This window comes from Morone saxatilis, unplaced genomic scaffold, assembly GCF_004916995.1.
Source record: "Morone saxatilis isolate NCDOM2014 unplaced genomic scaffold, NCSU_SB_2.0 Contig12, whole genome shotgun sequence".
Taxonomy (NCBI): domain Eukaryota; kingdom Metazoa; phylum Chordata; class Actinopteri; family Moronidae; genus Morone; species Morone saxatilis.
The window spans coordinates 8,988,581-9,000,589 of NW_023339674.1; the positions used below are offsets into that span (position 1 = coordinate 8,988,581).

The following is a 12,009-nucleotide window of genomic DNA, read 5'->3' on the forward strand; positions in this document are numbered from 1 at the left end:
TACTTTGTACTTGTCCTCCACTACATTTTAGAGGGAAATATTATCATATTATTTCTTCTCCATTACATTTATTTTCTTCTTTTCTTTTTAGATAAACATTTCATATTACAAACATTTGATCATCTTCATAAAATAAAACTATACAACTGTTATAGATTAGACTACCCCAAGGTAGAGCTAAATTAAGATTAGCTTCATGTTGACAACTTTAAAATGCTTACATGACAATAAATCAATATTTATGAATTTATGAAAAATATAACTCTCGATGGACAGACGGACAGACAACCTGAAAACATAACAAAATTGAAATTCACGAGTGATACATAATATGTATTCGTCCATCATTCCATGAAGTGGGATATTTTAGATTTACTTTATATAAAGTAGAATTAGCCAAATAGATTTGGGATCTACACTGAAATAATAAACATTGTTAAGCTGCACAGCATGAGTTTGTACTGTACTTAGGGGGTTAATTCACATCTCAGAGGATATATTGGGGCTATGGGAGTAACAATTGCGAGGAAAATTGTGAAAATGTTTGAAAGGTTTACCCCCACGATGGGTTGAAGTCCTCAGTGGCCCGCAGGCGGCCCAGATTCAACAGGAGGAACTCGTGCATCTCAAGCAGCCATTGGTCCACGTTTCCCCTGGACATGAAGCCCTTCAGCTCAATCTTGTCTTCCTCTGTCAGCGGCACCTGGTACTCCGCTGGATACCCCGAAAAGGGCTCCTTTTTATAGAAGCATGGAGTGAGGTATTGTACATGTGTTAAATTATAATATAAGTGTATATTCAGAGTAACATTTTGTGATTGAAGAATACACTGAAGTGACAAACAAATAAAACTGAATGACTGAAAACATTACTCCATATTTTTGATGGGACATAATATGACACAGTGCTCCGGTGTTTAAGTGATTTTCCATCCGGCCTAAAAATGCTGCAAAAGCAACACTTACCCTCTTGAGATGCAGCATTTTTTCAGATTTGAGGGAGGAGAGGAGTTGCCACAGAGAAACACAGTGTCCGAGTCTGCATCTGCTCAGAGCCTGAAGAAACAACACAGCAGAGTAAAGAGTCTGTTCCATACAGTCTGAACACTTCAGACAAAGAGGCTGCTTATGCGTCGACCTGCGAAATGTGATGATCGATGTGGTCAACCATCTTCAGGTTGTCCTGGAGGTAAGTGACCAGCGACATCATGGGATCACCACCAGTCACTGAGAGGAAACCGAGGATCAGTTCCACAATCTTCAGAGCCTCACAAACCTCGCTGTAAGAGTCCAGCACTCTGGACAAGGCGTTACGGATGAGAGAGGACAAAGCATCCTGAAGAAACAACAGTATGTAAGTATGAATGAAGCCTGAAGCCATCTGTATTTATATGTAAATCATTGTCAAATATTACAACTAATTTACGTTCAATTATCTATGTATGAATATCTATTGCCTTTCAGATTATTGACCTGCCATTTAACAAAACACTGTAAATATAACAAAGTCTTTTTTGTAAAAATATAATAATCTGTATTTGTTTAATAATTAGGTTAGGTTAGGTTTAAGCATTAGGGAAAACAATCTGTCAAAAAACCCACCCAGGCCTAAACACAGTCACACGGTATTTGAGGAACCCCAGACTCTGGTAACGTGTGATCATAATCTTTTTTAGGTGAATTTACTGTGAGATGAAACACATTTAAGGGAAATGTAATTCTGTTTCCATTACAAAAATAATGTACAGGGTTCGTTCATTTACCTGAGGCACTTTTCCTTTCACTGCTTTGAAAATGGTTTCATAGTCTCTCTCTTGTGTTTTGACCAGGGTTGGAATTCCCTAGAATAAAGCACAGTGAGTTTAGAGTAGCAGGCATTTACAAAATATAACAACACAGCACATGCAATAATGACAGCGCAGACCTCTGCCAAGGTGGTCTGTTCATACAGTGATGTTTGAGGTAGCTGTTATGTTTTATTGTAGGTTTCTTCACGGTACGGCAATTAATTCAGTTCATTTTGCCATAGACACTGGTGTTACAATTGACTTATTTAATAATATTATCAAAAGTGAATGCTTCTGTCATTTGTGGTAACCAAACCAGCTGTGTGGACTCACTGTGCGGGTGATGAGGGGTTTTCCCTGCAGGAAGCGTGTGAGGATCTGCTGCTGGATCCTGGGCAGGTCATATTGTGATATTGTCTCATGGCCACGCTCCAAGCTGTACTGGCAGTTGGATAAAACTAGAGGAAGCAGGTCTTTCTCCACCTCATACTGGATCACATGCTGCTCCGTTAGCTCTGCCACACTCACTTTGTAACTGCTGCAGACATCACAATGCAAATATGAGCTTTTTATTCCTGGATTAACATTCCTTTATCCAAAAATATATGCTCTCTTTATTATACCATTTGTTTTATTCTTTTCAGACAGACTTGAAAAATGATGAACTTGTCCTTTACAGTACAGTGACAAAGCAGCATTGATAATGTAGCATTTTGCATCATTAGTAAATTTCTCTTCTGCTCTTAGTTGGAGAACAAACTTGTTTTTTGTGGTTCTGTGTATGTTTTGTACCTGCTGTCCTCTCCGGTGTGGCTATCCACAGCATTCACCAGCTCATTGTGTAGCGCAACCAGGTAGCTGACCAGCCCTGTGGCACACAGGCCTGGACCCTGCCGCCGGGGCAGGAGGTACTGCAGGTCACTGTTCAGGTCCAAATCCTCGCTGCAAAATTCATCCGGGATCTTTAGCTCATCTGTAGGTTGGAGAGGGCATAAATAATTCCTTATTTGCATTGCATATCAAAATTGCATTGCTGTGGTTACAAATGCATTAAATTTAAATTAAAACCAAATTTAGTTATATCACAATATTAACACAACAGAGTTGATCCAATGAGCCTTGCAGCACAGAGAAAAACAGAAATAGAGTGGACAAGTAAAGATGCACTCATTATGACTGCCATGCTTCCATCAGTAAAGAGAAAAAGGGATAATTTGGGTATTTTGAAGTGGGGTTGTTTGAGGTATTTATCCATAGTCGGTAGATGGCGGTCAGCTGTAGGTGTATATATAGCATATACTTAAACTGATATTGATTTTTTTGAGGTGGGTATGTCTTTCTACAGACCCAGTGCATTGCTTTGCTTCACTCCTGTCTGCTTCTTCAAACTGGGGTGGTGCTAACCTCTGTCTACTGTACGATGGGTAAGTATCTCATACAACCCCACTTCAAAATACCCAAAACATCACCTTAAAAGAGGAAGATAAGTGCTTTACTTACGGCTGGCTACAGACTCTTTGAGTAGATTCCATGTTTTCAGGAAGATGTCAATGTGTTTGTCATACCATGTCTTCATTTCTGAAATAAGAAATGTTGAAGTTTGTATGAAAAAGAAAAAGAAAGTTGTTTGTTCTGTTCTTGAGAGTTTAGTAAATTCAACATTTTGTGAACAAACAAGGCTTAGGTCTATTTATTGCTCAGAGACATCACAGCTGTACCTCTTTGCCCTTCAATGAAGTCTCTGATGGAGCCCACAATCTGGTCAGATGCGTTCTGGAAATTTCTCACCAAGCGTCTCTGCAGGATTAAGATGTTTGGAAGGAACTTAATCTGCCGAAATTCTCTCTCCTGAAAAAGAAAAACACAAATGAAACATCTGAAAACCAATTATGCCTCATAACCACTGACAATTCTCAAGAGGTTTTTATTCCAATTTGTTTTTTTGTTTTTTATCATAAATCTGTTGATCATTACTACCCACATTTTTTTTTAAATTTGAAAAAAAGGGGTAAAAATAATAATGTAACATTTATCCTGTCAGTGGTGGATGTGTGCCCCCCTTAGGAGCAAGAATTTACTCATCAAATACCATGGCAAGTTGTTACTTATAGATTATAAGAATCTTGTAGTCATGGTTGATATTTGGTATGAAGGTTACATAAAAGTTATGGTTGCAAAAAAGAAAATCTCATCATCTGAATGTATATAGTTACTAAATCGACTGAACAATTTTAACTATGAATTGCTGTTAACTCTGGATCAAAGGCCATGAGGTCAAAACATATAACTGCTCTAAATAGATTTGTAAAGAATTATCTACAAAGAACGTCATAGCAATCTGTCCGGTAGTTGTCTAGATGACTTGCTCCTCACCTTCTGCAGGAACCTCCAGAGAAGAGGCAGCTCCTCCTTTTGGTCATGCTGCTCCACAATGTGTGTGAGGGTGAGCATTGACAGCCTCTCTCTGCAGCTCCAAACCGCTGAGCTGTGGACCTGAGAGCCCTGAGCCAGAGACGTCAGGAAGGTGCAATCATCACCGAAGGTAGTCCTCATGATAAAGTTGGAAGAAACACGGGAGTCAGTCCTGATGCTGCCCTTTGCATCTTGCAGGAGTTGATCAAGATCCTGGACATAAAATATTGGTAATGGTAGAAGGAAAGTTAACTGCAGCTTTGTGTTTTGTGCAAAAGAGAAAATGCCAACAAATGATAGATATAAAATCTAAATATGAAATCTAGAATATGAAGAGCAGCTGTTTATTAAAGTCCAACATAACAAATTAAGTTATATTATTATAAAACTAGCTTATGATAAAAGTATTCTGGCCATATACATTATATGTACAAGTCAAAATACCCATTTTCTAATAGCTTTGTCATGAGTCAAACAATGAGAAAAGGTTAAAGGTTTTACCCTCAGCTGAGGTGTCATAATATCTGCAGCCACAGTAGTCTCCCAGGTGTTTCTGGACTCTTTGGTTGTTAGGGAAGGATCAATACCAGCTAGACAAAGTCAAACAGAAGGTATTTTGTAAATTAATTTTTAGGTGACAGTATTTTTGTCAATCCTGGTAATACTGAACAAGCAAGAATGAAAAAGAAGCTCCATGATTTGTCATATGACTGACACAATGTGCAAATAGCACTACAGCTAGATAACAGTTTATAGAGCTTGTTAAAACAGATAGGAACATTAACAATTGTCTGTCTTAAATGATCAACATCAAGCAGACTGTGTACCTCAAACTATAAGGAATGCTATCTGTTTTTACTTATCATTTAAAATTCTGATTAGTCACCAGTATTTGATGCTCAAATTTAATTTGGGCACATACTGTGTCTCCAGTGTCTCAATTAGTTTGGGTAGGACCCGTATGAGATTTAGACAAATTAGAAAACAATTATTTAACAGTGACTGACTGGGCTTACAGTGACTGGCCTGCACTAGCTCATGCAGGGATTTGATCACCAAGTGGACAGTTGTAACAGTGTCGTCAGCTCCTCTTCCCAGTGCCTGTGACAGCTGATCCAGATCCTTCATTATGTGTAGAGCAAGAAACAAACTAACATCTTCCACAGGTGGCTGGATGATGTGCTGGACAAACTAAAGGTACAGAGAGTGTGGGACAATGTTACAGTCGGATTCAAAAGAACAGGACGGAATTATCACTTCTTTATATATATTAAAAATATGCAAAATAATTCCAACTACACACAAACTGCTGATGTAGATACTTGATATATATATATATTTATTTTGTGGGTAACTAACTTCACCTGCTCACCTGGGACTTTTCTGAGGCTCCCAGTAACATGGCCAAATGTGTAACCAGCCTGACTAGAGTGAAAGGAGTCAGAGACATGTTTTTGGTGTCCAGGGCATCTAGGTTGTTTCTCCGCTCAGGGTCTCCCAGGATGTGCCCAGGCCTTGTGTGATCTCTAAAATAATATATTACAGCATCACGTTGTCAGTCAGTCATGTGGTGGTACAACTACATTCAAAATAGCTTTAAAAAACACAAATTATGGTGTTATACGTTTTCATTTGATTAGAACAGTTTTCTTAATATATAAGTCTGGCGTACTTTTATTTGATGTTGGAAATGTTCTGAACATCGGTAGTTCCCATAAATCCACAATATGGGCAGCTGGCAATATACTAGATATTTTTCTACTTAAACAACCATACAACTTTGCTTATTTTCCACCCACAAAATAATTACAATAGTTTCGAATGATCCAATCTTATATTATGTCCCACTCACAAAAATCCCATTTAAACGGGAAGAACTTAAGAAGGAAACATACTTAAAAAGACAGTTTTCTGCATTACTGTAGCTTCACCATTAATGACACTCACTGCTGCAGCTGAATTGGTCTGAATCCAGGCAAGGCTAAATGATTGTCCCCTCCAACCTCCTGGCCACACTCCAGACATCGGCCCCGTTGCATGGGCAGGCCACACTGCAGTGGAACATAGCAGATCAGCAAATTTCTTATCAACTGTATGTTTTTATGTCTGTAATTGCTTTGCAAATAAATTAACTAGAACTGCATGAAAATATCTTACCTCATCAACAAAGCATGGATGATTATTTGGACACACTGTGAAAAACAAAGAATTAATACTGATTATTGAGAAACCCAAGATGCAAATGATCCAATGAATGAAGCTGCAAGAAGCAATAATTTAAAACTGCAGTTTATATATGAAAGAACAGTACTTACTATACCAAGTGAGCTGCCCATAGTCTTGTTGTATGACTGCCTGGGCAACAGCTAGCATGTCATCAGGCATTGTGGGTATAAATGCCCCCTGTTGGTTTAAATAAAATGAAAATGTAAAAGTTGGCATGAAAGTAATATTCAGCTATTATTGAAGTTATAAGTAATTTAAAGACCCTTTTCCTTACAAAAATTCTAGATTTGGATTTTATAATCCAGTTTAGCAAGTGAGCAGTAATGAATTTACAGAATTATCCATATTTTGTCCGCCTTATAGGACAAAATATGTATTATGTATCTGTGAGTTGCTGGTCAATATGAAAATGTAATTAGTTTTAAAATTGAATTCATTTTTTGGAGCACTGTTTTGGGAAAAAAAATCCCCATTCATTGAAGTTTGAAAACACTCCCAACACTACTATACAATATAAGAATTTCTGTTATGATTTGGCACTATACAAATTAAATTGAATTGAAAAGGCGCCTTCTATCATTTAAAACAGAGCAGCTCACACTAGGAGAGTTGAAATGGCTTACAGAAGCAGATATTATACATGTTTACCTGCATATTTTCAGGAAGCAGACCAAGTTGCTTGAGTGGCATGACCAGGAGGTGAGTCCCAGTGAGCAGCACGGCTGCCAGATGGATGGTCAGCTCAATGACAGTGTTGTCTCCAAGCGTATTACCAGGAGACATGGCCAGAGCTCCCAACCTGTTGTGAACCAAGGCTGAAGCAAAATCTCTTACTTCTCTTTGATGCAGATACCTTGAGCCCTGGATGAGATCTCCAAATGATTGGCATTGCTACAGGGAAGATATAAAATGGTATACAGTGAAAAAAGACTTTCATACTAAAGTAATGGTAAACAGTCATTTATGATCTTATCTAGCCATAGATACTTTTTTCTAACTTATGTTAAATTATGTACATTTCCAAATGTGTGGCTCTGCTAGGTATGTTTTGTAATTCGTTCAGAGATTTGTTCAATTTCCTTGAATTTCCTATTGCAACTTTGATTCACTTACAGTAATATTACAGTTAAAAGGAAATTACATTTATGTGATATCTCAACACTCTTTTTAAATCATAATATTTAGATCAGTGCTTTTGTCATGAATACTCCTCAGCTTGTGAAAACTGTTCTTGTGTTTATGACTTCATCAGGGATTATCATAGGTTATGACCTTTTTATGATTTTTGATTTAAATAAAATCAGTGTATTTAATTGCATCTCATTTCAAAATGACATGGGATGGTGGTGTTGAACATGCAGAAAACCAAATAGTTTTAAATGCTTTAAGCAGACGCAGAACCTTTCATAGGGGATTAATTTATCTTGTGTGTTGTTTTTGTTGTTGTGACATTTACAATTTGTTATTAAAATCCAAAATGAGATCAGTCATTGTGCATGTCTTGGCTTGCTCCTCATACCTCAGGGGTTGGATGAAGACTTGCATTTGCAGATTTATACAGAGTTGTAACCTCTCTGAAAAGTGCCAGGAGGACGAACATTGTTCGATTCCTTGGTGGCACAGTGCATTTCTAAATCAATGGAAAACAAACAAAAAGTAAGTAGTGAGCAGATACTATTCTACTGTTGAATGGGCAAACTGATTTATAACAATGGACACAACTAAGACTCCGCTGGTTCATTTTCATACAATACAATAATTAATTGAACCCATTAATGTCTGGAATGGAAAACAAAGTATATTTCGTAATACACTACAACAGTATTTGTAAAATGATTACCTGTGATTATGTTGTAGAAGAAGGGCTAAACGATCTCAAAATCACTAGATTGGAACATTACTTGCAGCAGTTAAGATTTTAGAGAGGTAACTAAAATTTTAATACCTCGCAGGCTTCTTCTATTTGGTCAACATCACCGTCCACCACTGCCTTGGCAACTGCATCCCTCACCGCCTTGTATTCCTCTCCATACACAAGAAACTGGTCCATCTGGCCTCCATCTTCATTCTGTTCACACCATGAATCGAGTTAGAGGAGCAAAAACATGTCGTAATATATCCAAACACATAGATATTAAATGGATTTGAGATGCCGGTTCCCTGAGTCAGGAATATTCTAATAACGGGTAGAGCTAGTCGATAAGGCCTAAAAATAAAATCTTTCACACCACACCCAATTTATAATTTTAATCAATTTTCTTTTTTAAAAACAGACAACAAAAGATACCATATCTTTGGAAATGTTAAATGCCACTGCATCTGTCATGTCCTATCACTGCCTATCTCATATGGGATAGAGTGGGAAAATGATTTCACACCTTCCGTGTAGATGAGACTTGAGTTGATTGATAATTGTTTTATAGAGCCTGTAGCAGCTGTTTATCTCAGCATTATAACATTTGTTACATTTCAGTCATTTTTCTGATCCACTGGCCATGCACTAGAAGCCGGGATAAAATCTGGAACTCCATGTTTGTTTCCATGTTTTAGTAAATGAAGACCTGCACACTATCAAATGATGAGTGCTGCTGAAGATTGTAATACATCATGTAATAATGGTGACATTGCTTTATGATTCCTACATTTTTGGTATTGAATTTGATAATGAATGGTTGCGTACCTGCTGAAGGATCTCTTTCGGGAACAGCCATGTAAACTCTTGTTGTTTCACCAGCGTCTGGACAAACTCAACACCCTTCCATTCGCTGAGCTTGCGGATCAGGTAAACACGGTACCAATCATTCCCACTGTCCTCACAGAGCTTAATCACCGTGTTCAGGAAATCTTCTGCTCCATCTGGGACATTAGAGTCTGCAAAGCAATGTAGTCAAATACATTCTTAATTGTTTTTCATTGATAACTAAAGGAAACTGTCAGCTGTATTGATATTGTCTCTCACCAGACAGACTGTCACTGATGAGCTTGGCAGCCACAGTTAGGGACAGACGCAATTTTGCGATGTGCTGCAGATGTTGAACAGACACTGTTGCTGGAACAGAAGTGACTTCAGCCAAAAAGAAGTGTATAAATTTTATCTCATTATTGAAGGATGCCTTAAACTCTTCAGCCTTGTCGCCTTCCTGAGGCATTTTCTCCCACATGGAGTCCTGCAGAGAAAAGATGTTAAGGGAGCATCAGTAAACTATCACTTCAACTGACCTGCATCAGCAATGAGCAGAAACTGAAACAACAGTTTGTGGTACAGCTGCCATCCACAGTCTTCCAGAACTGGCCATCAAACAAAAATATTTGGCCCACTAGTACAGCAGAAGCAAAACCTTTTTACAATCGTTTAATCAATCTGACCTCACTTATTTTATTACCAGACAAATGGTTGACCTTACTGGCACTCAATCGCCCTGTAAAAAGTTCAAAGACCGAATAATAGTAAATGGGATGTGGAATGTCCTGCTACAGAAATAATTTGGTTTCAGGAGCTCACACTTACAGACTCACAGCAACAATGTTTTTATTGCTGCTTCATAAACTAAAAGGTTAGGAATTATTTTATTTGTGGTGAAATCTTCTACAGTTAAATATATTAACACAGTTTTACTGTATTAGTACTAGTACTGTTATATCGTTGTTTTGAATATGCTTTACCTCCAAGCAGTTGATGTACAGGGCATAAAGCTGTGCTTTGTCCTCCTCATCCACAAATCTGCTGTCTTCCACTGATGACAAATGCTGCTGCAAATATTCCTTGACTTCATCAAAGCTGAAATGCAAATAAGTTCATCACACCCGTCATATGTACAAGAGCTTTGCAAGGTGAAGCAGAGGAGCTTAAATGTATCCAGACATTTTCTGACAACCAAATCAGCAATGTTGCCAAAGACCTCTACACTGTTTAAATAATTTAAATTTATATGTTTAACAATCCCACATTAGGGTTACTTACCTGAACTTCAGCAGTAGCTTGAGGATCACAGATCGCACGACTGGATTTTTATCTGGTGACTCGTCAAAAGGCGACAGATCTTTGGTGTAAATCTGTTCATGTTCTGGTTAGACAAATAATTTGTAGTACATATTAGTAACAAAAAAAGACTAATAGTAATCTTAATTCAATAAAACAAGCAGATTGTACAGTATTTTAAGTATGTTTCATATAAACAGAAAGAGTGGCCGAACATATAAAATGAGAAAAAGGGACACATAAATAATTACTGTTTAAAAACCATCTTACATATATATACAAATTGTATTAAAGGTGTCAAATAATTTATTTATAGAGTATAAATAGATAGAGAATTTATATGTACATAATGGTCAAAGTTGTCATTTGCAGTATCAGGCAAATCCAGATTCATTAGAAATGAAGGTGAAGAAAACAAAGAAGAAACAATGATATGGTACCTGTCTCAACCATCAGGTAGGACAACAGGTGTTTGATGACATCTCTGGCTGGTGGTGTGTTGTCCTTGAAGCACACAGTGGAGAGCAGATCAATGAAGAAGCCATTGCAACGCTGCCTGAATTCTGCATTTTTCTTGATAGAAGCCCTGCAGAGTCACAAAAATCAAATGCAAATAATATAAAAAAGACTTTTTATCAGTGTTTTTTAGAATAATAATCTTGGGCAAATAATTCCCCCAAAATGACACTCTAAAACTCAAGACTAAAACTGCACGCACACCCTAACCCTGACCTAGCATAGATTAGGTCTTTCAAAAAAGAGTGTCTGATAAAGTATTAAAGTGCCCTTTCATGCTCAGATGGATGGGTGCTGTGGATAGGTGTACACACAATAGAAAATCACTGATTAAGTGCTGAGTGCACACACATAAGTTTTTATATACGGCAGGCGGCTCATTAAACAGATGGCCCAGAATCAAGTTTATGATAGCAAACAAAGTGTCACTTTTTTCTGGACCTTTGGATTTTTCTTTAATGGTATATAAAATATTTAAAAAAAACTCACCTGATATCTTCAGACACCTGTGGCTGAAAGTTATTTGGTAACTCCTGCCTGCAAATGGAACAGGAAGTCTGTCCTGCATCGAGGCTTGCCCTGATGCATGTGGAGCAGTAAATGTGATGACATGGCAACCCTACAGGGTCCTGTGGCTCCCTCATGCACACCGTACACTGAAGCCCGAACCTTGAAAATGAAACCAATGTCAATCAGATTCCCTGAAGTGTATCTAAATTCCATTCTTCACCATTTCATTAAAAAGAACAGAACTGTCAAAGGCCTTACCTGAAAGCCTGATCACATGCCCTCTGCTTACAGTCTTTGAGGACTTTAATCACAGCTTGAAAAGCCTTCATTGATTTTACATCTGAGTTTCCCTCCAGAACCTTAACAGAAATAGGTCAGAAATAAAATAATAGCCATGCTGAACTTATATATATATATATATATATATAAAATATGACACAGTAAGGTGGCAAAATGTGCCAGGAGTGTGTAGACCATCACAATACACCAAAATTCTCCTCAAGGTAGATGAGTTAAAAATAAAATGTCCATCACACTGGATGTAGGGCACATTGCTTGTCTGTTTGTCGAATATATTGTA

At 37.6% G+C, this 12,009-nt stretch overlaps 1 protein-coding gene across 1 annotated transcript in view; it reads right to left on the reverse strand.

The window, feature by feature from the left end:
- The window catches only part of LOC118322369 (E3 ubiquitin-protein ligase rnf213-alpha-like), a 30,225-nt gene that overhangs the window by 1,324 nt on the left and 16,892 nt on the right, over nucleotides 1-12,009 (reverse strand). The window contains exons 26-50 of the mRNA XM_035654032.1: nucleotides 11,688-11,788; nucleotides 11,409-11,588; nucleotides 10,844-10,989; nucleotides 10,386-10,488; nucleotides 10,088-10,202; nucleotides 9,384-9,591; nucleotides 9,105-9,295; nucleotides 8,370-8,492; nucleotides 7,944-8,054; nucleotides 7,073-7,315; nucleotides 6,514-6,601; nucleotides 6,356-6,390; nucleotides 6,146-6,249; nucleotides 5,571-5,724; nucleotides 5,215-5,389; nucleotides 4,700-4,788; nucleotides 4,160-4,411; nucleotides 3,505-3,634; nucleotides 3,287-3,364; nucleotides 2,579-2,759; nucleotides 2,120-2,324; nucleotides 1,763-1,840; nucleotides 1,138-1,335; nucleotides 966-1,055; nucleotides 558-736 (exon numbers count right to left, since the gene is read on the reverse strand). Coding sequence (XP_035509925.1) covers nucleotides 558-736; nucleotides 966-1,055; nucleotides 1,138-1,335; nucleotides 1,763-1,840; nucleotides 2,120-2,324; nucleotides 2,579-2,759; nucleotides 3,287-3,364; nucleotides 3,505-3,634; nucleotides 4,160-4,411; nucleotides 4,700-4,788; nucleotides 5,215-5,389; nucleotides 5,571-5,724; nucleotides 6,146-6,249; nucleotides 6,356-6,390; nucleotides 6,514-6,601; nucleotides 7,073-7,315; nucleotides 7,944-8,054; nucleotides 8,370-8,492; nucleotides 9,105-9,295; nucleotides 9,384-9,591; nucleotides 10,088-10,202; nucleotides 10,386-10,488; nucleotides 10,844-10,989; nucleotides 11,409-11,588; nucleotides 11,688-11,788 — 3,557 coding nt within the window. The remainder of the gene's footprint in view (nucleotides 1-557; nucleotides 737-965; nucleotides 1,056-1,137; nucleotides 1,336-1,762; nucleotides 1,841-2,119; nucleotides 2,325-2,578; nucleotides 2,760-3,286; nucleotides 3,365-3,504; nucleotides 3,635-4,159; nucleotides 4,412-4,699; nucleotides 4,789-5,214; nucleotides 5,390-5,570; nucleotides 5,725-6,145; nucleotides 6,250-6,355; nucleotides 6,391-6,513; nucleotides 6,602-7,072; nucleotides 7,316-7,943; nucleotides 8,055-8,369; nucleotides 8,493-9,104; nucleotides 9,296-9,383; nucleotides 9,592-10,087; nucleotides 10,203-10,385; nucleotides 10,489-10,843; nucleotides 10,990-11,408; nucleotides 11,589-11,687; nucleotides 11,789-12,009) is intronic.